General features: G+C 38.7%; 1 protein-coding gene across 13 annotated transcripts in view; it reads left to right on the top strand.

The window, feature by feature from the left end:
* Herc4 (HECT and RLD domain containing E3 ubiquitin protein ligase 4) overlaps window positions 1-27215 on the top strand; it is a 74439-nt gene that overhangs the window by 28495 nt on the left and 18729 nt on the right. For 9 of the 13 annotated variants that reach the window (XM_063279171.1, XM_006256135.5, XM_006256134.5 and 6 more), the window contains 9 exons: window positions 2710-2840; window positions 8559-8719; window positions 11165-11241; window positions 11526-11650; window positions 12876-12935; window positions 13267-13378; window positions 14056-14245; window positions 15620-15792; window positions 26108-26227. In XM_063279171.1, coding sequence (XP_063135241.1) covers window positions 2710-2840; window positions 8559-8719; window positions 11165-11241; window positions 11526-11650; window positions 12876-12935; window positions 13267-13378; window positions 14056-14245; window positions 15620-15792; window positions 26108-26227 — 1149 coding nt within the window. Of the gene's footprint in view, window positions 1-2709; window positions 2841-8558; window positions 8720-11164; window positions 11242-11525; window positions 11651-12875; window positions 12936-13266; window positions 13379-14055; window positions 14246-15619; window positions 15793-16290; window positions 16394-26107; window positions 26228-27215 lie in introns of those variants that run through there. The other 4 variants (XM_039098757.2, XM_039098756.2, XR_005497262.2 and 1 more) reach the window with 3 other exon arrangements.

The following is a 27215-nucleotide window of genomic DNA, read 5'->3' as shown; positions in this document are numbered from 1 at the left end:
TTAAATCCTATTAGCCTCTGAGCAGCTGGGATTATTAAATATTTTGAATGAGATGGTTTCATTTTGGTTCATCAGGCTTGCAGTGCTGTGTGTCAGTCCCATTAGTATTTATTTATTCATACTACCTAATTTGCATTAAATTTCCATTTGGTTTATATTTTATAACATGTAAAGAAGCAGCTGAATTTTCATTATATTTAAATATTTTTTATATTTTATAAATATATTAAATGTTGTATTTAGGCTGAATACTAAGCTAGCGATGACAGTTTTTAATACAGCCTTGTCAATTGCATTAACATTCATCTTTCATCTTCTGGGGTACTTCTGTGGTGAGTAGATGTCAAGGAAAATGAACACATTCAGACAGTGGGTGTAGTTATGTGATGGCCTCAGTTTGATCTTCACCAATATAGAAACAAAACATATTGCAACTAATTTTTACTGGAAAATATTGTTATTTGTTCATATTAACATAAACATTCTGAAAAATTGTTTTTGGCCAAATTAGAAATTGGTGTTTCTGAAGGGGTAGGGATGTAGTGGTTGGTAGAGTGCTTGTCTAATATACAGGAGGTCCTGGGTTCTATCCCAAATACACCACATAAACTGAGGTCAGAAAATAAAGCCTGTCTTTACAGCTATGTAGCCCCTCCCCATTGTTATTATTTTGTCTTATATAGTTAGTAAAAGAAATTAACTATTTTCTTATCCTCCTCTTCCTCTTTATCTTCTTCTCCCTCCTCTGCCTCTGCCTCCTCCTCCTCCGCCTCCTCCTCTTCCCCCTCCTCCCTCTTCTGGTGAAAAAAGCCTCACTGTGTAGCCCTGGCTGGGCTTAGAACTCACTACCTTACAGAGTGTTAGAGATGGAAGCCAAAGCTCCATGTTTGTTAGGCAAGCACTCTATGAACTAAACTGTCTGTACCCTGCCTTCTGCTCTGTATTTGTTATGGAAAGTTTTAAACTGTGTTTTTATACTATAATATATAAAAAATTATGCCGTTAGCATTGAAACCAGAGTGTAAAATTACACACACATAACTATAGTTGTAAAGAAATTGTCAAATTGAAAAATACTATAGTTGTGTTAGGTTATCACATGTCTCTTTTTAAAAATGGCCTCAGCCAGATGGTGGTGGTGTATGTCTTTAATCCCAGCACACAAAGACAGCAGGTGAATCGCTAAGTTCAAGGCCAGCCTGGTCTACAGATGGAGTTCCTGGATAGCCAGGGCTACACAGAGAAACCCTGTCTTAAAAAAAAAAAAAACCAGCCACGTGGTTGGGGATTTAGCTCAGTGGTAGAGCACTTGCCTAGCAAGCGCAAGGCCCTGGGTTCGGTCCCCAGCTCCTGGGGCGGGGGGGGGGGGGGGGGGGGGACACAGCCAACAAAACATCATAGCCTCATGAGAGAGTTCAATCATAAAGATTTAAAGATTGCCTCTTATAGCAGGTCTGTATGCATACACATCTATGCACTCTGCCTTACATGAACTTTTCATGGGAGCTTTCCTATCTGTACTTTGTATTTAATATGATCTCCCTGTGTAGCGTGGGTTGGCCTTGAACTCATCTTTTTGCCCTGGCTTCCTGGTGGGAGGACATTATACTCTGTCTATGCAGAGCATTTGTTAAGCTTGTGAACTAAAGATAGCTTTTTTTTTTTTTTTAAGTTTTTGTGAAATGTTAGTTGGGTCCTTTGAGTTTAAAAAAGAAGAAAAGAAAAAAGAATATAATGATATTCCAAAGCAATGCAATTAAGTATTTCCTGTCTCTTTGATTGGTTGGTTTAGTAGCAGTTATTTTGTTTGATAGGTGTGGTGTCTAACGTAGTCCTGGCTCTTCAAACTATTGGGCAGCCTTTCACCTTCTCAAGTGCTGAGATTTCAAGTGTGTACCACCATACCTAGTAGTTATCACTTCTTTAATTAACACTTAAATATTTTTATCATAATGAGAACATGATTGAGTACTTAAATCTGTCAGAGCATACCTGGTGGGTCAAGCCTGTACAGTTACAACTACCTGAGATGCTGAAGCAGGAGGGCCTTAGAGTGCAAGGCCTTCCTCAACTAAGAACAAGTTCAGGAACAGCTTTGACATCTATTTAAAAATTCTATTTTAAATAAAAGGCAGAGGAGGCTGGTGAGATGGCTCAGCAGACAGAGGTGCTTTCCAAGTGTCCTCAGTAACTTGCATTGACTCACCAGAATTCAGATAAAGGTGGAAGGAGAAGACCAAACTCCTAGAGTTGTCCTCTAAATGCATGTTTACACATGCAACATGGACATCCATACTAATAATACATTTTTAAAATGTTATGCCAGTGGTACAGGCTTTTAATCCCAGCACTCAGGAGGCAGAGCCAGGCAGATCTCTGAGTTCGAGGTCAGCTAGGGCTACACTGAGAAACCCCTGTTTCTGGACAAAACAAAAGGTTTAAGTAGAAGAAGGTATGCGGGGCTGGAGCCTGAGTGATAGAGCACTTGCCTAACGTGCACTAAGCTCTGGGTGTATTCCTTATTGTCACACACTAAATTATTTTAGCTTGAAGACATGTTTGCCTTCTTTAGTCGGCCATCACCTAATTTCAAAGACAGAAAAGAAAACATTGAGTCTGTATTAAATGTGGTCTCATGTGGTAAATATTAGCTTATTTTCTGGTGTTGAGCTTTGCATAAGTTAGTTGTGTTGGTTTGTTATTTTCCAGGAAGGTGGAGTGTTTACCTTTGGAGCTGGAGGCTATGGCCAGCTGGGTCATAATTCTACCAGTCATGAAATAAACCCCAGGAAAGTGTTTGAGCTTATGGGAAGCATTGTTACTCAAATTGCTTGTGGAAGGTAAGCTGTGGTAAAGAAGTGAGGATTTTGGACTCTAGACTGCTTATCGATCTGGTAAGGATGATGACACACACTTACACCTGGCAGGCTATCATAGGGAGAATCTGTTTTTAACAAACCACCTACCCCCCACCCTAAGAAAAAACTCACATTTTTTTGAGGACTGTATAACAAATTGTCTTAGGGTTCTAGTGACCTGAGGTGAGATAGTTCTGAATGTCCGATTAGCTGCTGAGCAGCTGTAACAGCTGTCTCCTGCGATTCCGTCTCAGTTTCTTAGAGACTGTGTCATTCTTCATTGTAATGGCATCATTCTTATATTTTTACAAGCATTTTTACAAACGTGTTCTTATTTTAAATATTTGCCAGCACCACTTTCTCCTCTTAGCAGATGGCCATCCTGAGAGGGGCAATGCTGTTTAGACCTGTATTTCCCCACTACTTCAGAGATGCTCAACATCTTCTTAAAATCTGTATTGTTATTGACTACTGCATTCTGGCTCTTAACCTCTATCAGATACCTAATCTGAAGGTTTCGTTTTTTGTTTTTTAACATTTTATAGGTCACCCTTGTGTTTTTGTGTTGTCTGGAGAGAAGAGAAAACAGATTCTGAGTCATCCATACTCACCCTAGATAATCCATAAACAGTTCTCCCATCTTAGGTCTAGAGTGGCTCAACTCAGCTGAACTTTGGTTTCTTAAAGGAGCATGGGTAAATTCTGGGTGGCTGAATACAATTCTCTCCCCTTGCAAGTGTTAGCCATTTATGGATCTTCAAGGTAGAGTGGGCTTTCTCCGCTGGCTCATGACTTACCTTTGACCCTTGTGTGCTGGCTGCCTCATGAATCTTTTCTACATAAAGGAATGCTTCATCACCAGCATTCAAAATACTGTCGTTTTAAATGCCGAGCTATTCTTCTGAAACCAAGATCTGGGTGAAAATAATCAGTAGGCAGACTGAAACAAGCCATGGCTGCCATTTGGCTTGATTTGGGGCTTTGGCTTTTGATCCTGCAGTTGCTTTTGGAAGACTTCTAAATGTAGTTCGTTTTCTAAAGCAGTTTTGCAAGAATGTTCTCGAATAAGTAGCTGGCATTAATTTACTGTGTAATATAATTCTTTTTTTTTAATTTTTTATTACATATATTTCTTTACTTACATTTCAAACGTTATTCCCCTTCCTGGTTTCCTGTCCTTAACCCCCATTCCCTCCCCTCCTCCTGTAATATAATTCTAAGTACAAAATATGATTCTGCATATAGATGAAAAAGTTTATAACAAATGTCAGACTGGAGAGATGGCTCAGTGGTTAAGAGCACCTATTGCTCTTCTTTTTTTTTTCCCCTCCCCATGGTCCCCGCTCCCCCTATTGCTCTTCTAAAGGTCCTTAGTTCAATTCCCAGCAACCACATGGTGGCTCACAACCATCTGTAATGGGATCTGATGCCCTCTTCCTTTGTGTTTGAAGACAACTGCTTATAATACACAAATAAATCCTTTTTAAAAAGTGTCACTCACTAAAGTATTTTTTAAAAAAAATCCCAAAAAACAAATATCAATTGAGAAAGCTAGAGATGTGGTTCAGTGGGTCAGAATACTGATTGCTTTTTCAGAGGACCTGGATTTGAATCCCAGCAACCACATGGCAGGTCATTACTGTTTTGTAACTCCAGATTTATGTAATTTGCACTTTTTGGCTTCCTTGATCACTGCCCACATGTACCAGATACACATGCAGACAAAACACAATTATTTTAACAAATGAGATCCTGAGAAATGGCTCAGCAGTTATTTACTGGCTGCTCTTCTAGGGACCAACCCAAGTTCTATCCCAGCACTTACCTTGTCTCACAACTGTTTATATCTCCACTTCCAAGGGATCACATACCATTTTCTGGCTTCTGGACACCAGACATGCATGTGGTATGCCTACAGGCAAAACACTTGTATATATAAAATAAAAAGGTAAAAATTTATTTAGCTATCATGATGACACAGGCCTTTAATCCCAGTCCTCAGGAGACAGAGGCAGAGAGATCTCTGAGTTTGATACTAGCCTCAACTGCAAAGTGAATACAGGTCAGCCAAGGCTCTATTATACGGAGAATCCCTGTCTCACAAACCTTTAATTTGGGGTTGGGAATTTAGCTCAGTGGTAGAGCACTTGCCTAGGAAGCGCAAGGCCCTGGGTTCGGTCCCCAGCTCCGAAAAAAAGAACCAAAAAAAAAAAAAAAAAAAAAAAAAAACAACTTTAAGAAAAAAAGGAAGAGAGAAATAAATGGGATCCTGTACTGGGGGGTGTTGGAGGTGGTGGATATTCGTTAGTAAGTGCTTGCCTTACTAGCACTAGGACCTGAGTTTAATTCCTACATCACATATAAAATGTTGCGTATGGTGACACATGCTTGTTGAGTCTTGACACTGATGAGACAGAAACAGTAGAGGTCTTAGGATTTGCTGACCACTAGTCAGTCTAGCTTAATTGGTGAGCTGCAGGCTAGTGAGAGACCCTGTGTCAAAAGAAATGATACCTGAGATTGATGTCGAGCTTACCCACATACATATAAAGAGCGAGCAGCTTGCTGTGACCCCAAAGCCCTTGACATAAAAAAGTCCTTAGTTTTCTCAAATTTCCTAATGACTGGGGTGTGATTAATGACATGAATCATTGTGTCTGGCTAATAGTGTTCTTAGGTACACATACAAATTTAGATTTCATGAAGCCTTATTTGTCTTTTTGTTGCCTGTGACTATGATATAATTGAGGAAATAATGCCCAAATTCAATGTTTTTTATCCTTTGGTCTGTTTTCTTCCAAGAATTTTTATAGGTTTAGCTTTTAGATTTGGATCTTGACCCACTTGATTTTTGTTCAGTTTGGAGGCATGAACCAGGCATCCTGCATACTAGACAAGCTTTTGCACTGAACTACATGCCCAGCTTTGGTTTCTGACACATTTCATTTTGTAACTCAGGCTGGCTCAGAACTCATCCTGTAGCCAGCTTGAACTTGGAACACTCTTCACACTTTGGTCTCTAAAGTGCTAGTGTTAATTCTTATATTCAATAAGTCAGCAATGGTTCAACTTCATTCTTCTTTGTGTAGATAATATAGTTTTACCAGCATTATTGTGTAAAATATTTTCTCGGTGCTGAATGATTTTTTTTTCTTTTCTTTTTTTCGGAGCTGGGGACCGAACCCAGGGCCTTGCACTTGCTAGGCAAGTGCTCTACCACTGAGCTAAATCCCCAACCCCCTGAATGATTTTTGATGTATTGTTCAGAAACGTTTGGTCTTAAAATCTAGGACTTAATTTTGGGCCATTTATTCCATTGATTTGTGTGCAGTGTGCATGCACTACATACAGCTTTAGCTACTGTAACTCTGTCATGTTTTAATACGTTTTTAGATTTATTATATATAAGTACACTATAACTGTCTTAGACACACCAGAAGAGGGCATTGGATCCCATTACAGATGGTTGTGAGCTACCATGTGGTTGCTGGGATTTGAACTCAGGACCTGTGGAAGAGCAGTCAGTGCTCTTAACCACTGAGCCATCTCTCTAGCCCCATTTGTCATGTTTTAAAGTCCTGAAGTGTGAACCCACCAATCTTGTTTTTTCTGTTCTTGAGGCAGGCATGGTGTGTCTCCTTTCCACACTCCTAGCATGGCCAATCTTTCCCTTGGTCCCAAGTCTAGGAATCCTAAAAGTTCTACCTTTGACTGACCTGCCCAGCCATTGGCTGCTGGCATTTTTTTTTTTTTTTTACCTATCAGAACCAACTTGGGGCAGAGTCCCTCAGTGTCTTACCTGTGGACATGTGGACTCTTTAGTAACAAACAATTTTGGGGAGCCAAACTAACAATAAATTACAAGCATCATTAGGGTAAACCCACTACAAAGTTCATTAGATTTCTGTATCAGATTGTATGACCATGTCTTTGGGGATTTGTTTTAATTAGGTTTGTACGTTGATTAGTTTTCTATGTTCTGGACCACCCTTGCATTACCTGAAAATAATCATACCAACATACCATCTCAGTATGCTGTTGAATTCGGTTTACTTGGGACTTTGTTTGTTTGGAGAAGGTCTCACTGTAGTTCTGACTGGCCTCAAACTTAGATTCTGTCTTAGGAATTTGAATTGTCTTTCTAGCCTGTAGTTGATTAGATACTTTTTAAAGTTGTTTTGAGTCAGGGTCTCACTCTGTATAGAGTTAACTAGACCTCTCTCTCCCAAATGGTTGTACTAAAAAGACTTGTACTTTTGCACTTGGCAGTAAGGCAAACAGTAATAGTTGTATCAGATTCTTTTTTTTTGTTGTTGTTTTGGTTTTTTTGGGGGTTTTTTTTTTTTTTGGTTCTTTTTTTCGGAGCTGGGGACCGAACCCAGGGCCTTGCGCTTCCTAGGCAAGCGCTCTACCACTGAGTCCCCAACCCCGTTGTATCAGATTCTGCAGTGCAGTCCTTACCCAGATAAGAGACAGATTCTCAGTATTTACTACTTACCCGTTTTCTCAGAATCTCCCCTCCAGTTCCTTTTTTGAAAACTTGATCTTCTTGCTTTGTGATGACACAGTTGCTATAAATTATATATTTACATCGCTTTTTAATAGTTCTGGCTTTTTAACCTTTATTGATAAATTATTCATGTACATAGTTGTATCATGTACAAGTTTCTTTGTTTCTATTAGTTGTGCATACAATGTATATAGTTGTCTTAATGTATTGGCTAACATGCTAGCATAATCACTAAAGTACTGATGATCAAGATAGGGTTGTTTCTTTGTTGGAAAAATCAGTATTTCACATTTAAGTATTATGTCGGTCAATAGATTTTTGTAGGTTTTTGTTTGGTCTTGGTGTTTTGTTTTTTTTGTTTTTTTGTTTTTTTTTTTTGTTTTTTTTTTTGAAACAGAGTCTCTCCTTGTAGCTCTGTTGTCTGGTTGTCTGATTGTCTGGTTGTCTGGTTGTCCTAGAACTCTATGTAGACCAGGTTGGGCTTACACTCAAGAGATCTGTCTCTGCCTCCCATGTGTTCATCAAAAGTGCGCACCACTGTACCCAGCTAATTTTGTAGGTGACCTTTATCAAATTAAACAATTTCTTTTTTGTTTCTTGTTTTCAGTGCTAGTATTTCAGTTCCAGGGTCTTATCTACGATAGGCAAGCACTCTGCCATTGAGGTATATACCAACCCTATTCCTAGTTGCTCTTCGTGTGCCCGTTGAGATAATTAGTGGGTTTTTTTGTTTGTTTGTTTTATGTATGTGTGTGGGGGTCCATATTCAGAGGCCAGAACAGAACATGGGTCATCCTCTCTGTGGGGTGCACATTCAGAGGCCAGAACAGGACATGGGGTATCCTCCTCTATCACTCATTGCTGTGTTGCCCTGTGACAGGGACTCTCAGTGGGCTGGAAGCTCTCCATTGCAGCAGACTGGCTTTTGAGTAAGCTCTCAGGATCAGCTTGCATGCCCCTACAGCCCATGCTGAGTTTACAAGCACATACAGCCGTTCATACATCATACAGCTGGTGATATGGTGCTGGGTATTCTTATCAATTCCTGGTGCTCGCAGAGCAAACACTCATAGCCCCTGAGCCATATTCCCAGCCCCGGTTTATTTTTAAGAGGATTATGTTGGCTAATTTGTAGTTAAATTCTCTGGAATTTAACCTTAAGTCAGCAGTTTTCTATCATTTTATTCCAGGCAGCATACTTCTGCATTTGTTCCTTCTTCAGGACGAATTTACTCCTTCGGTCTCGGTGGTAATGGGCAGTTGGGAACTGGTTCAACAAGCAACAGAAAAAGCCCTTTCACTGTAAAAGGAAACTGGTTTTCTTATAATGGACAATGTCCACAAGATATTGGTAAGTGTTACCGTATTTAACATGTGCTACATATATTATAGCTCTTATTAAAACGATGGCCTTCCGTGTCTACAAGAACTGTAAGATGCATTGTTAGTAAAGTAAGAAATTACAAGCATGCTGCTAACAGGAGGAGCATTAAGTTTTATCTAGCCTGGGCGCGTGCTAAGACCCCAAATGCATGTGTTTATGTTGTATATATCTACATCTCTACATGCAGAGAAATTCTGGAGAAAATCATAAACATATTTTTGTGGTAGGTCTTCCAGAAATTCAGATACCAGTGAAAGAGGCGGTTCGAACTGATGTCAGTACATACAACAAGATTTCCTAATTGAATTGTTTTAAAATGAAGCAGTTGTTTATATCACATTGTTTTGTAGCCACTCTCTGGACCACATTTCATTTTGCAGAAATAAAACTGTGTAGCCATTTAAGCAGATTTACTGATTTTGTGTCACCTTGGCACAAGCTAGAGTCATCAAAGAGGGAAGGATCCTCAGTTGAGGAAATACCTCCATGAGCTACAACTGTAAGGCAAGCCCTTACGGCCATTCTCTTAATTACTGTTCAGTGGGGGAGGGCCCAGCCCATTAGAGATAGCGCCATCCCTGGGCTGATGGGTAAGAAGGGTTTACTACTGAGTTACATCTTGTGAGTTTTGGAAAGAAAACCTTTTCTGAACTCTTAACTTATCATGGTCTTTACTGTGGTTAAAGAGATGAGGATCCAAATTCAGTTCTCAGCATCCATGTTGCTGCTATACTCCAGCTTCAAGAAGCTTGATGGCCTTCTGCTCTTTCAGAAGCACCACATAACACACAAATGCACAAAAAAATTAAAACTAAATATTTAAGCCAGTGGTGGTGGTGCACGCCTTTAATCTCTGAACTAAGGAAGCAGAGGCAGGCAAATGGATCTCTTATGAGTTGGAGGCCAGCCTGATCTACAGATTGAGTTCCAGGATCACCAGGGCTACATAGAGAAACTCTCTCTTGAAAAACAAAATGACAACAACAAAGCTAAATATTTAAAATTGCATTTTACTATTACATAACTGATTATTTACTGAGAATTTTTTAAAAACAATGTTTTACTTGTTGTAAAGGCGTAATCAAGGAAATTAAGATAATTTTTATTTCTTTGAAAAAGTTCTTATTTCTGTAGCAGCCACAGGTAATAATATTATACCAAGGTTTAAAGACCAAAAAGTCAAGCCACACATGCTAATACACATCAGTAACTACAGTGGAGGCAGGACAGTATAAATGGGAGACAGAGGCGGTTGGATCTCTTGAGTTGAGGCCAGCCTAGTCTGCAAAGCAAGTTCCAAGACAGCCAGAGCTACACAGAGAAAAAAAGAAACTCATTCTTGTCTTGGCTACATAACAGGTGTGAGGCCAGCCATCCTGTATGAGACTCAGAACATAATAAAACAGAAATGTCTCAGATTTGGAAACAGGTAGACATTAATTGAAAGAGGATTCCTTTTTTAAAAATGTGTCTGATACTTCAGAATGCAATCCTTGCAGTTTTTATTTGGGAGAACAGAAGAGAGAAAGGAGAAGAATCATGAACCACAGGTTGAGAACTTCTGTTTTCTTAGACATGGAGTGAAAATAGTTCCATATTATGAAGTATTTACTCAGTTATTTGAATTTTTCCATGTTCTTTTTAAAAATAATTCTTTCTCTGTTTGCTGTTTGTTTTGAGGTATAGTCAGTCAGTTTTTCTTTTCTTTTCTTTTTTTTTTTTCTCGGAGCTGGGGACCGAACCCAGGGCCTTGCGCTTACTAGGCAAGCGCTCTTCCACTGAGCCAAATCCCCAGCCCTAGTCAGTCAGTCTTGATGTATATCCCAGGCTTGCCTCAGACTCTGCAATTCTTTCTGCCTACTAAATACTGGGATTGGGGATGTGTCCACTTTGCCTCCACTTTCTTTTATCTTTTATAATAGTCATTATTCTTTTATACTATGTTTAAACCAATTTATGAGATACAGACTAGAAAACAGTGTTGTGTGGGGGTTAGTGGTAGAATGTTTCCTGTACTTGGCTATCTCCACAGGGAACCTTCCAGAGGGGTAGCTGAGCCATTTCTGAATCAGAGCTTCATTCACTGTCCAGATCTGCTTTGAAGGGTCAGAGCGTCTAAAGTCATCTGGAGGTCCACAGCTCTAAACGTTAAAGAATCCTCAGCCTCAAGCTTATGGGATAGAGAAAGGCTCACAAACTCGCCGAATGGTGCTCAGGCTTGGGGAACTATTTCAGGCTCATTCTGAGGAATCAGATTATTCATTCCTGCCCATGTCTTGTTGTGGAGCTCCTGGAAGGAAAGGAAGGAAGCCTGATTAGATGATCTAGACAAACCATATGGCAAGTTTGATATTCTAGAAAATGTAATATGAATCTTAGAATCTAATGTTTTACATATTATTTTTATTGTAGGTTCTGAAGACTATTTCTGTGTCAAAAGAATTTTCTCAGGTGGAGATCAAAGCTTTTCACATTACTCTAGTCCTCAGGTACTAATATAATCATATAAATAATTAGTTAGCTTCAAATAAGTTGGAATAATTTTAGAAATTTATCTTCCTCTTTTATTTGTTATAGGTTAATTGCCTTAATTTATTTTCCTGCTCAAATCTACAAAATATTTTTTTTCCCCAAAGCTATCGTTTTGTTTCTAGTATTTAGGAGAAAGTGACATCTGTCTTCAAAAACAAACAGATAAATAATACCGGTTTTTAACTTTGTGTTATAAGTACCATCTCTTCCTTTGACTGATGTCTTTAATTTTAACGTTTAGAGCTGTGGACCTCCAGATGACTTTAGACGCTCTGACCCTTCAAAGCAGATCTGGACAGTGAATGAAGCTCTGATTCAGAAATGGCTCAGCTACCCCTCTGGAAGGTTCCCTGTGGAGATAGCCAAGTATGGGAAACAGTCTGCTCATACACAGTCTTGGGAAGAGTTTTCATTTAAATATTTCATTGACTGTCATTTTCTTGGTGGTTTGTATATAAACATTTAAGTACATAGAGTTTCCATGTTTTTAAGAACAGCTGTTTTCAGATTCTTTTTAAACTGTGTTCTTTTGTTGCTTAATGCTCCTTTCTTAAAATTAATATTCATTTATTTTGCATGTATGTATGTAGGTACATACTTACTGTTGTACACATGTGGTGGTCAGAAGACAACTTGCAAAAGTTAATTCTCTTCCACTTACATAAAGATTATTTAAAGATGGGTCCTGGTTTGGTGGTTCATGCCTTCAATCCCAGCACTTAGGAGCCAAAGCCAGGTGGTTCTTTATGAGTTCAGGGCTAACTCGGTCTGCCTAGCAAAATCTAGGCCAGTCAAGGCTACATGGAGACTTTGTCGGATGAATGGGTGGATGAGAGTTCTTAATTTCCTTGACTTTTCCTTTTGTGGTGGAGAGGGTCATGAGTGCATGCACTTGTTCTGTGTACATTGGGAAAAGATAGGTCTATGCTAATGTTCCTCCCATCACTCAGCACTCTAGTTTTTGAGATATGATCTTGGGCTCATAACTCTGGGATTCCCTTGTCTTCAGCCTCCCACTCCACCACCACTGAAGTTACAAGTCCATCCTACAGCCAGCTCTTCTCCATGGGTACTAGGTGGTCTGCTGGAGATGAATGCATTTAAGCTTAAGTCAAACAGTTAGTACCTTCATTTAGTATTGTATAATCAGTCTTTATATTTAGTTTTTATTGTTTACTATATTTTTAATTATTATTATATTTATTTGATTTTTAAGACCAGGTCCTTTACTAAACTGGAGATTGCTAGACTGTAAGGCTGGTGGGCCTGGGATCTTGTCTCGGCTTCCCCAGCTCTGGTGTCATAAGCTCACAGTAACACTCACAGGTCGTCAGGGATTGAACTTGAGTCCTGCTTACAGAGCAAGCACTCATGAAGTCATCTCTGGCCCCATTTAAAAAAAAAAATAACAGTCAAAACTGTATAGCCTAGGTTGGCCTCAAGCTACAGATTCTTCTGCCTCAGCTTCTCAAATGGTCGGATTCTGCTCATGTGCCACCATGGTCTAAATTGCCCAGGTCTAAATTGCCATTTAAGTTTTTATTAAAAACAAAAGGCAAATAGTTATGAGTCTCATTCATTTTATTTTTAGTGAGATAGATGGAACATTTTCTTCGTCTGGTTGCCTAAATGGAAGTTTTCTGGCTGTTAGGTAAGTGGCAATTCCTTGATTGACTAAACCTTTCAAACACATTGAGTGGTGTGTTAAAGAACGGACTAATTACTGTGTACTTGTAACAATCGGCAAGTTTGTACATATGTATAGTGTGTTTGGTGAGACAGCCCTCTATTGCCCTCCCTACCTCCTCTTCACTCAGCCTCTCTCCTTGAATGTCTTGTGTGTCTGTGTGGTACTCACTGAGTCCATTACATGACTAGTGTGAGCATGCGTGGGGGTTTGCTCACTGGAGCCTGGGCAACAGCTGAGTGGCTGCCGCACTGAGGAAAACAACTCTCCCTCCCTCTCTCTCTTACTCTTTTAGCAATGATGATCACTATAGAACAGGCACCAGATTTTCAGGGGTCGACATGAATGCCGCTAGACTCTTATTCCACAGACTCATACAGCCTGACCACCCGCAGATATCTCAGCAGGTTTGTTTCTTGGTGACTACAGTGTATTTACTTTTCAGTTGCTGAATTTTTACATAATGTTTTATGTTTGCAACCTAATTAACCTTGTGTTTCATGGACTCATGTTATACTTCATGATAAAAAGTTTAATGTCAGGTGCACATGTCTTTAATGCCAGCATTTTGGGGGCAGAGGCAGGTGGATCTCTGGGACTTCGAGGTCAGCCTGGTCTACAGAGTGAGTTCCGGGGCAGCCAGGGCTACACAGGGAAACCCTATCTCAAAAATAACAAAACAAAACAAAAGTTTTATTTTAAAGCATTTGTAGTTTAGATATTAAAAAGGCATAAATCTTCCCCGATGTTTGTAGCAGACTCTAAATACTTTACTGATTTGGGTAAGTCTGTTAATAGCTGTATTAGCCACTTGATAGAGTTTAAGTGGATATAAAAGTTTTTTGAAATTTCTTCGAAGTGCTTAGATAACAGGGTTTTTGGGTTTTTTTTTTTGTTTTTTTTGTTTTTTTACTCTCCAACATACATCACTGAAAGATGTTCTTTTTTTAAATTATTCATCATTTTATGTTTGTCATAGTTCTTGATTTCTTCTCTTTTATGTGTATGTTCATGTGTGTGTATGCATCTCTGTGAAGTACATTCATTTTAAATGAAGTAGGTTTTGCTTTTTGTCAAAATATAGGTGGCAGCTAGTTTGGAAAAGAACCTTATCCCTAAACTGACTAGTTCCTTACCTGATGTTGAAGCTTTGAGGTTTTATCTTACCCTGCCAGAGTGCCCCCTGATGAGTGACTGCAACAATTTCACAACCATAGCAATCCCCTTTGGCACAGCCCTTGTGAACCTAGAAAAAGCACCACTGAAAGTACTTGGTAAGAATTTTATTATTTTTCTTCTGAAATGTTTTCTTCCCCTCTTCCCTCCCCCTCCCTCCCTCCCTCCCTCTCTCTCTCTCTCTCTCTCTCTCTCTCTCTCTCTCTCTCTCTCTCTCTCTCTTCAAAATTTCCCTGCCTTGCTTATTTGATACTGTTCTTCATGGAAAAGAGCTTTCTCTTTTATTGACTTTTATTGAGTATTTGATTCTAATTGTTAGAGTTGCTGAAGGCAAATCATGTTAAATACAGAGTTTTAATCCAATACAACATAAGATAGTATTGAGAAAAATTGAAAACTTACCCATATTTTTCTCCCTCATTGCTTTGAGTGATTTGCTGTTAAAGAACTAAGACGAGCCATTGAAACTAAACAACATTGGTTTAAATCATCCTTGAGCCCCAGTATCAACTGCTTTCCTTTCAGTTCCTTCCCTTGCTAATTGCCTTTTGTTTGATTTGTATCTGTTTATTCACAAGATTCCTGAATTCACAGTCCAGTCTCTATTTTGCTATGGGTTTTGGGCTAATTTCATTTACCTTAGTCCTTCTAATGGTGTGGACTCATCTCTAACTCCTGGCCTTTATGTTTGGCTTGCTGTGGTTAACTCCACAGTGTTGTGCTTTCTCAGAGAATGTTTGCTAGGAATGTGGAACTGAAATATATTGAAGTAATAAAATCACCCAAGAACTATAAGGGTAAGAGTGAGTGGAAGAAGCCGGAAGTGAGGGCTAGGATGCTGGGGCTGAAGGAGAGAGCCAGTATGGACAAAGAAAGCCACATGCTGCTCCCCGTGTAGAAGGTTTCCTATGATTCTGGTGTCTGTAGTTAGAAGCTGTAAATAAGAAACAGTACAGGTTGCAGTTACATTAAGTTTCTATTTTTGATTTCCCAGAGTTCTTTAGATCTGTAAATATGTTACTTCACAATATTTCAGTTTTATATGTTAAGTTGAATAGTAAAACCTAGATTTTTAAATATTTGAACAGTACAATTTTAAAGTATATTTTGTTGAAAAATAATTCTGATTGCCAAAACTGCTTAATAACTGACTTTTATATTAAGTATAGTGATTAATTTTAACTGTAGTTTATGAATTTAAATATGATTAATGATACCAAGAATGCAAATTTTGTAGGCCTTTCATACTTTATTTTTACTTTTGAGAGATTATTAAGAACAGTATCCTTTATCTTGGTAGTGAGGAAAGTTATCTATAAGCCCTAGAGATGTTATGTAAAGTATTGCTGTGTTCATCTTCCTGAAATGTTCAAAGGGTTAAAAACACTGCTCTAGAAGAAAAGTTAGTATGTTTTTTTTAATTCTGATTTTTTTTTAATCATTTTATTTGCATGTTCACCCTTTAATAACAGAAAACTGGTGGTCAGTACTTGAACCTCCACTATTCCTCAAGATAGTAGAACTTTTTAAGGAAGTTGTGGTACATCTTTTGAAACTCTACAAGATCGGCATTCCCCCTTCTGAAAGAAGAATTTTCAACAGTTTTCTTCATACCGCATTAAAGGTTTTAGAAATATTACATAGGGTATGTCCATTAGTCCTTTATTTTTCTCTTTCCCCATTCCTACTAACACATTGATAATGTTCATTTTAACATTAATATTAGAATGGCATAAAAGATACATATTAAAGAAATCTGGAAGTTATTCATAGTTTCTTATAATTTCCTTTACAAGAAATAATCTATCTATACTTTGTAGCTTTGCCTTTAGTTGTCTTCGTTAGGCATCTGTAGCCTACAATTGGGCAGAACAATAGCATATTAATGAATTAGAATTCATATGCTTTCTTGTAAAGAACCTAATGTGTTAATTTAATGATACATTATTTTTAGTTATAAGTGGTTATCATATAAAAGTGGCCCTTGTAATTATGAACATTTAAACTTCCATTCTTTTGGTATCAGGTACTAATGGCCTCAATCAAAGTAGAATGTTTCATTTGAAACAAATGACTAATTTGAAAATGAAACTATATATAATTCATTAATTTGCCTATTGTTCTTTCCTGCCCTTTTTCCCAGTGTAAGAAATAGTACACTTTACACTGTAGAAGTGCAAAGTTACATGAAGAAATAGAGTGTCAGCTGTCTGATTAAAGATGGATTTGAGTCATCCTGACAGTTGGTAGGTATATCTCTGTTATGCCGTTTGGTATTCTTGAGTTGCTACTTAAATGAGACATGACCTAAGGGAGAAGCATGTGTTCATAGTCCATAAAAGACTGAAGACGCCACGTGAATACACTCTTCCATAATGACTCTTTGCACTTTCAGATTGTTGCCCACGTAAAGACTAAAGGGAATAAAGGAGATAGATCTTCTCTGGATGAGAGACTCCCTGGGGACCGTTTACTTTACCTTTTCTTTTAGTGAAGCTCCTGGGTCATTTGCTCCACTACTTAACTTCCTGAATTTTTTCCTTTTGTATTTAGTATGTCTAAGATTCTTAGGCAGTTAATTTCTCTTTTCATTGTATGGTTAAAGAGATGATAGTAATTTCTTTCCAAGAAAACAGGTCCTACCCCAGAACAAAACTTTTCTTGCAGCATATCAGGGCCTGGGCGTGTACCACACTGCGGTTGTGAAGATCTCTGCCTCTCCTCTGCTTTCTATATACTTTTGCCTAGGATTCAAGCTTTTTGTTTGTCGAATGAACTCTTCCCTAATGGCCATCCTTCTTCAGCTGGACTTTATTTCTACATCATCCCACTCTTGGCTCCTCTGCTTATCCTCTTAAAGAACACTGCTTCTCTTTGGCCCTCTCTGTTATCTCAGGAGAAAGGGAAGCTGGAGTGGGAGGATGGCCAAAATGTCAGGCCGTTGTGAACTACAGAGAACAAGCCTGTGTGTGTCAGAGAAAGGGCTGGGAAGAAGGGCTTTAGAATCCTAGCTAGGATTTGAATAACTGACTTGTCAGTCAGAAACCTCGGTCTCTACCGAGAGCCCTATCTTCATCTTTTTTAAGATTAAAATTTTGGAATTAGTTAATACTTCAGTTTATAAAACAGAATATATGTTCCTCAAAGATAATGTGGTTTTTGTGTCTTTTGTCCCTTTTTTTTCCTGGGTCTGTGGATTGAACTGCACATGATACAGTCTAACCCTTAAGTTCTCAGGATAGGATTTTGTGGCATATATCCCTGGCAGGCCTTACAGATCACAGTCCTGCTTCAGCCTCCTGGATCCTGGGGTTGCAGTCATTCTCTACCAAGCCTGGCTACAGAGACCTTTTTGATGGAGCTATACCAGATGCTAGGATTTGCCTTCTTGTTAGTTCAGGGTTGAGATGGAGGTGCTGTCTTAATATTTATTGTTTGCCAACAGTATTAGAAACTTCTGTGTATAATACAGGTGAGCACCGAAGATACAGTATTTTTAAAAAGATTTTTCTTAAAATATACTTGTAGATTTGGTATTATCCATTTTTGTAAATTTAGAAACTGACCCATGTTCTCCCCCACCCCCCAAAAAAAACACCCCAACAACAACAAAAGTTACTTTGCCAGGTGGTGATGGTACATGCCTTTAATCCCAGCACTCAGGACTCAAGACAGGTAAATCTGAATTTGAGGCTCACCCGGTCTACAGATTGAGTTCCAGGACAGCCAGGGCTACCCAGAGAAACCCTGTTTACAAAAACAAAAAGACAACAAAATCAAACAAACAAACACAAAAGCGACTCAGCATTGATAGTAAGAGAGAAGTTCAGATCTGCTTCCCAAGCCTCTGCTGTTTTTCTTTCATGTTAGTATGTAAGTATGTTACATTTAGCTGGTAGCTGGAGAACCCACATATCCTGTGCTTACAACCTCCTACAACTCCAGGTCCAAGGGATTCTCACAGCCTCAGCCTCTGTGGGCGCACACACAGGATTAGAGTAGGCTTTCTTTTATTATGTCTTTAGATCTGGAGATTTAAATTCTGTAGAGTGCATTATGTCTGTCTACTCTCTTGAGTTTTGTATGTGTGTGTGCGCGCGCGCGCGTTTGCTATGTGTGCGTGCGTGCGTGTGATTTTGAATAAGGTCTTTACATAACTTTTAAATACTGTTTTTGTATGTGTGTGTTGAATGTGTGCGTTCCACCATGATTGAACACTGGTTGTCCAGCTTGTTGACAAGTGCCTTGCTGTCATTTCTGGTCCAAAGTTACGTAATTTGTAAGTTGTTATAGGCAACTGAAGGCAGAGATTTCATAATCAGACTATTTGAATGGGAAAAACACTACTTTGATTTATTGATTAAACAGAAAATAGCTTATTTGAAGTTGTTATATTTGAAAGCAGAATGATAGTGGGATGGATTTCTTTTGTCTTTTGCATTTTCCTAAGCAGGGGGTTAGTCCAAGGCCTTTTTCACACACTGGGCAAGTGCTCCACCACTGAGCTATATTTCCCACCTTGGGATGATGTTAAGTAGCTCCTTCTGGTTATACTCGGAGCAGTCATCTTTCATAAGCCTCTTCTTTAAAGAAAACTTTGCTTCATTCTACTCTACTGTAAATAAGTATGTGTGGGTATTTATTATCAGGAACGATTCATTTTTGTCTTTCCACAAACCCCTTACCAGAAGTTGTTTTTCAAAGACACTTAGGCCTGAAGGTGAGATGCTTCAGTGGGTAACCTGCCACCAAGCCTAATGACTTGAGTTCAATCTGTGGGAAAAGCATAGTTCCAGAATCTGTTCCTACAGGTTTTCCTCTGACCTCCAAATGCATGCTTATGGCAGGCATGTGCACTCAGTTCAGCACACGGGCACACACACAAGAAAATTAATTAAAACTAAGATGCTATGTGTGATAGCTATGTACTTACTCTTCTCAGTGATTACAGTTAGGGAAGTTTCCTCAGTTTACCCCCTGACATAGCCTAGGAACAGGGAAACCTAGATCAAGTAAACTATTTTGTCTTCACTGTTCATTTCAGGATGTACTTGTTCCTCCCATATGTCATGTCCTTTGGAAATTTTTCTAAATGGAAAGTAATTCCAATGCTCTAAATGGCATCATGCAAAATACCTTTGATGTCTACTGTCAGGAATGGGTCTATAATCCAAAAAATAAGTTTATTGGGTAATAATTGGGTTATTTTTGAGTTCTTACAGTTTGTTGTAGCAGTACTAGTGCACCGAAAGAAAAGGGCTTAGTTAGTATGTCTAGCTTAGTGGCTGTGTATTATACTGGTTTTCAAACATTTGAGGTTGAGGCAAGAAACCTTCAAACTGAATGGATAGAACATAGACTACTTATTCATCATAATTACCCCTTAACCAAAATACTGAATTATAATGTGAAATAAAAACATCGTAATCGGGGTTGGGGATTTAGCTCAGTGGTAGAGCGCTTGCCTAGGAAGCGCAAGGCCCTGGGTTTGGTCCCCAGCTCCGAAAAAAAGAACCAAAAAAAAAAAAAAAAAAAAAATCGTAATCAGAATTTGTACATTTTATTTTGAACATTTTTTAGTAAAAAAATTATATGCATATTTTTAATGTTATGGGATTTCCATTTTTCCTTTGCAGATATTTGCTGTCTGCTGTAAGATTGTTTATTATATTAGGTGCTAGGGATTTAGTGATAAAGAACTTATATGATTCTCTCCCCTTTGTAAAGTGGTCATCTAGAAAGATTATGTATGTACAAATAAGTAAATGAATATTTATGATAACATAGTTGTTAGATAAAGAAAAATATAATGTATTCATAGAGGGATTAAAGAAGGCTTCTTAGAGAACAGTTGGTTACTTTGTAAGATAGCTTGTTAAGTATATATACCATATAGAAAGGCAGGAGTGTGCGTGCGTGCGTGCGTGTATGTTAGCAAGTTTACGTGCAGTTCTTTTGGATTACTCTTCTGAGCCAGGCATGGTGACACAGGCCTTTATTTTCAGCACTTGGGAGGCAGAGGCAGATGGGTCTGTAAGTTTGAGGCTAGCATTGCTTACATAGTGTGTTCCAGAACAACCAGGTCTATATAGACAATGCATCAGAAAAGCAAACCCCTTTGATTAGTCTTCAGTTCAGATATTAGCTGGGTGGCTTACAACTTTAATCCCAGCACTGGGAGGCAGAGGCCAGTCTGGTCTACATAGGTAGATACCCTGTCTCTAAAAATGAAAGGAAAGAGAGGAGAATATTGTGAGCCTGGCCTAGTGCCAGCTACTGGGGTAGCTGAGACAAGATTGTGAGTTGAAGGCCATCCTGGATTACACACCCAGATCTTACTGGTTTTTGTTATAAATGTGGGTGATTGAGAAAAGGCCATTGTGAAATTTGTGCTTGTGTGCATATGTGGTATTGTGTATGTTTTCTTTTAGCTAATAATTTAGTATTAAAGATTGTAGGGCATAAGGACACACATCTGTAACGAGATGGGTAATATCTCACATGTTCTATCTCTGTTTTTTAAGTGGGCCTTGGTTTTGTTTAAAAGTTGTTAATAACAGCTTCCCTAAGGGGCTTTTTATTTTTTCCAAGTGAGAGTATTAGGAAAAGTGCCCTGCCTACAGTGCCACACAACTCTAATCACAGCACTCCACAAGGAGATACAGGCAGGCCAGCCTGGTCTGTATAGCTAGTGTCAAGGCAGCCAAGACTATGAGCAGACCTTGTCTTCCTCCCCATTCCCACTCCATTAAAGCAGGAGAAGAGTGCACATGTTCTTACTTGGTAAAATAAAAGGATTAAAAACGGAACTTTGAAAATAAAAACAGTTCTATTTATGAGAATATTTGAATATAATAATGCATCTTACAAGTAGTGTATACAGTTTAATGATAGCTATAATTGGAACATAGTGTTGTTTTTAACGTAAAAGTCTACAACTCAGTTAAAATTTCAGCTTACCTTTTAGATCAATATGCTATTGATCTTTTTCTTTGAGGAAGAGGTATATAGTGTTCATTCTTATTTTCCTTTAAAGCAAAACTTTGAAATCTGTGAAAATAGAAACTCTTAAAATTATAACATAAAGGGGCTGGGGATTTAGCTCAGTGGTAGAGCGCTTACCTAGGAAGCGCAAGGCCCTGGGTTCGGTCCCCAGCTCCGAAAAAAAGAACCAAAAAAAAAAAAATTATAACATAAAAGTCATAATTTTTAAGAGTTTATATTTTCACAGATTTCACACATCAAACATTAACAAACAATAGCTGTTTATTATACTGCATCCTTCTAAAGATGCAAGAGATAAAGAGAAGGTTCTAATGAAAGATTGGTTTTTGCTTTTCGACATGGTCTCACTCTGTAGCTCTAGCTTACCTAGAACTTGCTACTTACACCAGGCTTGCCTTGAATGTACCACAGGCATACTTGTTGGGGTTCCCAGGCATAGGTCACCATACCCTACTACTTGTTATTTTTCCCATTTACATTTTGCATACATGAACCACAGCATACATGCGGAGGTCAGAGGACAACTTAGAGGAGTCCGTTCTTTGTAGATCCCAAGGATCAAACCCTGTGACCAATCAGGCTTAAAAGGCAAGTGCTGGTTGGGGATTTAGCTCAGTGGTAGAGCGCTTGCTAAGGTCCTGAGTTCGGTTCCCAGCTCCAAAAAAAAAAAAGAAAGAAAAAAGAAAAAAGGCAAGTGCCCTCACCGTTTGAGCCATCTGCTTTCCCAAGAAAAGGGTATTTGTGTCTTTTGTTTTGAGTTGACCTGGAGGTAGAGATCTGCCTGCCTCTGTCTCCTGAATGTTGGAATTAAAGGTGCCATCATGCCCAGCTCAAGAAAAGGTTTTCATGTAAATTTACTCATTGTGTTGTAAGAGGGAAATGTGTTTAATAAAGTTACTTTTGTTGTTTTCCCTTAGGAAGTTAGTTTTGTTTAATATATATGTTGAATTAACTTTATTACTACTGCTTTAGTATCTTTGTTTAAAGAAAACAATTTCAATCATATCACAGTCTTTCCAGTGCTTTAACTTTTTTGCTGAAAAAAACAAACAAACAAAAAAAAACCAAAAAACTTTTTTTACTTGTAGCCCATATTGGCCTCCACTTGTAGGCGTATAAGACACTAGAATGTCTGGCCTTCCACAGACAGACCTCCTGCCACTACCTCCTGAGTGCTGTAATCACACAGTAAACCTTTATACCTAATTCTTCTCCTTACTTCACCTAACATCAGACTTTTCATCCTCCCCAACTCCCACTTCCTGCCTTATCACGACTTGTTGGTGTTACTGCTGGCATCTGTTGTTGTTGTTGTTCCCAGGTTTGAAGCATTGGGGAAAACAATTATACTCACTTAGTTGCTGTAGCCTCTGCATGCCTTACCAGGAATTCTTGAATCTCAGGAATATACTCTCCTTCACTTTCCTGTCACTAGCCTCTCTATCTCCATTTTTCAGAGCCAACAGAATAATTCTCAAAATTTCACTGATTTTATAACCCATTGGCTCCAAAACGTTATTCTCTCCTTAGTTCTTGTTATGGGATTCTGCAACAAAATAGTCAAACCTTTTTTCTAAAGTAGTAAGCATTTACTCTAACCTTAGAGTGGGCAGTTTCTACTGGGAAGACTAGACACACCTAGACTCCCTAGCCCAACTTTTTCTGAACTATCGCTTTTGTCCAGTTTTGGTTTATAATTTTTTTTTATTCTTGTTGGACCAGCTGGGATATGTGGATTTTTGTCTTCTTTAATTCCTGCTGTTCTCTTTGCCTACAAGTCTAGAGTTGTCTTCCTCAAACTTTTTCCCCCCTGGGTTTTCATCCTTATTTTTTTCCTAACAACGTTTCTCTATGTAGCCCTGGCTGCCCAGAAACTCACTCTGTAGACCAGGTTGGCTTCAAATTCAGAGATTGGGCTGCCTCTGCCTTCTGAGATTAAAGGTGAGCACCACCACCTTAAATCTCTACGCGCGTGCGTGCGTGCGTGTGTGTGTGTGTGTGTGTGTGTGTGTGTTGTAATAGTTATGTAATTGAGCCCAGAATCTGTATGCTAAGCAGGCCTCTATTACTGTGCTATGTTCCTGGCCTCTTCCCTCTTCAGTTTTTATTTTTACCTGTTTTCAAACTTTACTGAAACATTTTAAGACTAATATAATAAATACCTATATTCTCTTTCTTAGACTTACTAATTGCTAACCTTTTGTGTTCTTTATCTGTCAGTATATATACATCTCTGAAACATTTTGGAACCATATGCACGTGTTGTTGTTTTTGATTTTTATGCATACAGCCGTGCTCCCTGCATGCTCATACATACATACATGCATGCATGCCTGGTGCCCACGGAGACCTGAAGAGAGCATTGAGATCTCCTAGAACTGCAGTTACAGCTGGTTGTTAGACTTCACGTGGTGCTGCGATCAGAGCCCAGAGCCTCTGTAGGAGCAGCAAATGCTCTCAAGACTGAGCCACCTCTGAGCCACCTCTGTGCCTCCACGCATAGGGCACTCTGTAATATTTCAGTTCTGCTAAAAAAACAAGTGTTAATCTACAGAACAATAAAGTCATTTCTAGTAAGGAAATGAGTTATGATCCTGTATAATCCTGCAGAGTCTATGCTTATTTAGGTGGCCTCAGCTGAAGCGGGATGTACTTCATATCACTGTTTCTTTGTAGCAGAAGCCCAGCTAAAACTTGTTTACACTGTTTGTCAGGTCTTGTTACTTTCTTTTGCAGTTTATGATCAGAGTCGTCGTCGTCTTTTTTTTTTTTTAAATCAGGGTCTCTTTTATGTTCTTTCTACTACTGTTCTATAGTTTCCATAGGTCTTATGCATGCTTTGAAAAGGGATCTATCTGTAGGCATCTATACGGTGAGGTGCTTAGTGGTTAAAAGCACTTGTCGCTCTTGTAAAGAACTGGGTTCAGTTTTCAGCACTTGTGGTGGTTCTCAAATCATTTGTTACTCTGTTTCCAGGGGATCCAGCACCCTCTTCTCACCTTCATAAGCACCAGACATGTATATGGTCCAGACATACTTGTAGGCAAAATACTCATACACTTAAAATGATAAAATAAAATTTTTTAAATGTTCAATATTTCATATTTATAATTGTATATAGTTTAATGTTTCATTTTTCAATGCTTTCTTGGTAGAGAATTTAGTTGGAATTTCTAAGTATTAAACTTTTTAAAATATTTATTTATTTAGTGTTTGTGAATGTTGTGTCTGCATGTACACATGCATGCCAGAGGAAGGCATCGGATCTCATTACAGATGGTTGTGAGCTACCATGTGGTTGCTGGGATTTGAACTCAGGGACCTCTGGTAAAGCAGTCAGTGCTCTTAACAGCTGAGCCATCTCTCCAACCCCGAATATTGAATGTTTACTCTATGACTTTGGTAAATGGTTATTTTTAGTAATTCTCTTTTTTGTTTTTATTTTTTGAGACAAGGTTTCTCTCTGTAGTGTTGGCTGTCTTAGAACTTGCTCTATAAACCAGGCTGGTCCACCGGCCTCTGAATCCCAGTGCTGTGTAAAGGCATCCACCACCATGTCCTGGTCATGTACAGTGTTTTTTTAAGTAGTTGTTTTATTATCTGTGGTCAAGAATCTGTCACTGTTACTGCCAGGATGATGACTTTTGTGAGCTTCTTTTATACTTACCACTAGAATTTTTCTGGTCTCTTTTAAAAATTCATTTTGGGTGTGGGAGATGCCTAGGCTATCATGGGACAGTCGAAAGACAACTGACAAAGTTGGATCTCTGTTTTTACCTCGTGGGTTCAGAGACTGGGATAAATAAGATGGGTGTGGTTGCAGGCTCCTTCACCCCACAGCCCATTTTACAGGTCCTGCTTCTTTTACTTTCCCTTCAGTTTAGAACCACTGTCCTCTTCACCCTTGGTTTGCATTTCCTTGTGCTTTTGAAGAATTGTGACAAGTGCTATGAAAGGTCCAGGTCCACAGAAAAGGCTTTCGTGATTGTGCTTGTTTAGCCTCTGTTCTCTGCAAACATGACACCACAGCTTTATGAGTTTATGCTTGCCTTGCTTGATAAAAGTTTGTGTGCTTGTTGTATTGTGTCAAAAAACACTCCGTCATCCCAGGTCTCTTGGGTACAGGGGTACTCTTCACCAGGGACTGGCTTTCCTTGTGTACATGGTTCTCTCTCCATGGAGTCTGCAGCCTTCTTCTGTTTGTTTTAATATCTAGATACCACCTTACATACTCAGGCTGGAGAGGATGGCTCAGTGGTTAAGAGCACTAACTACTCTTCCAGAGGACCCAGGTTTAATTTTCAGCGCCCACATGGCAGCTCACAACTGTCTGTAACTCCAGGTGTACACAGATATACATGCAAATAAAACACCAGTGCACATTAAAAACCAAAAAAAAAAAAAAAAAAAAAAACCAAAACCAAAAAACACTGCTTTTCTAGAGGGCCTGAGTTCAATTCCCAGCACCCATGTCAGGTTGCGTTCTAATGCCTGTTACTCCAGCCCCAGGAGCTCTGACACTTTCTTCTGGCTTCCAAAGGCACCCTACACATGTGGTATGCATAAGTGAAAGTAAAGAATGATTGAAAGGCTTGTTTGTCCAGACACTAAGTAGCATAGCATTTATCGAGTATTACTCTTACTGTTTAGTTCTTCTTGGCCAACTCAAAGGCCATATAGTTTCTGGTTTATACAATTTATTGTGGTTATAAAGGTATTTATTTCTAGACTTGGGGTTACCGAGTACAAATAGATGTGTCACATCCTAAAAATAATTTATGCCTCCTATAATATAACACTTGGTAATGATTCTGCATGTATAGTAGGCACTGCGTAATTGTTTTTGCTTTGTTTTTGATAGAAAATTAGCTACAGAAATCTCCAAAGCCTTCTTTCCTACTTAAGAACTAAAAGTATAGACTAAATTTAATGTTAATTTCACTTGTTCTTTTAAGGTAAATGAGAGAACAGGACAACTTATACAGTACGACAAGTTTTACATACATGAAGTCCAAGAGCTGATAGACATAAGGAATGACTATATCAACTGGGTCCAGCAGCAAGCCTATGGAGTGGTACGTCCCTCACCTTGTGATTGAGCCTGTGCACCATTTGTACAAAACAAAAGGAATATTTGGGAAACAAGTATTCTCATAGCCTTTATTCCAAGTAATAACGCAATAATGTGTTGCATAGATAGCTCTGTTTACATGTAGATATTCTCCCAACACCAAACCAGTGGTGTGCATTGTACTTTTCTCAAGAAAATGCAGGTGTGGCTTGAACTTTCAACTCTTATTTCCTTTGAGATTACTACCTCTTCTCTGGTGTTCATAGTAATAGATATCAGATCTCTTAGAAATGTTAGATTTTTGCTTTAAAACCAGGAGAGAGCCCTGGAACCATTTGTTCTGTATTTTAATTTTATTTCAGACTGTTAATACATATTCACATATGGATGTGCTTCTTTGCATGTGACTAAAGATCTTTAGTAACAAGTTAACGGGTATTTAATAACTTTAGTTACTTAAGCAGCAGATACTTAATATCCTGTAAGAGCCAAGCATAGCAGCCCACTCCTGTAGTCTCAGCACTCCAGTTGCCCAGGAAGTTGTCTCTGGGGCAGCCTGATGACAAAAGGAAAGCAGTCTATAGGCACCTGTGTCTAACCAAGCTAAGATGAATGCTGTCATAATAGATCTCTTTTTAGCAAGCAGATATTGAATATTTGCTGAAATTTGGTAGTCTTCTCACCTAAACTTAGCACAAAGTCACAATGATAGTAAACTTTATCTCATTAAGGAGTTATTTTGGTATTAGCTGTTTTCTAATAAGAAGAGGTAATAGAAGGTTATAGTTTTTGTTTCTTTTCCCTCATTCTCTCTAATCTATCATATAATTACTGTCTCTCCATTTATGAATGAACATAAAACTGAGTCAATATTGTAAGAAATTGGCTTCTTTCCCAATTGATTGGTCTGAAACTTACCATGTAGACCAGGCTAGCTTTGAACTCACAGAGACTACCTCCCTCAGCCTCCAGAGTTCTTGGTTGAAAGGCTT

The sequence above is a fragment of the Rattus norvegicus genome, chromosome 20 (assembly GCF_036323735.1).
Source record: "Rattus norvegicus strain BN/NHsdMcwi chromosome 20, GRCr8, whole genome shotgun sequence".
NCBI classification, from domain to species: domain Eukaryota; kingdom Metazoa; phylum Chordata; class Mammalia; order Rodentia; family Muridae; genus Rattus; species Rattus norvegicus.
The sequence above is the reverse complement of the archived record's forward strand: the minus strand, read 5'-3'. Positions and strand labels throughout refer to the sequence as shown.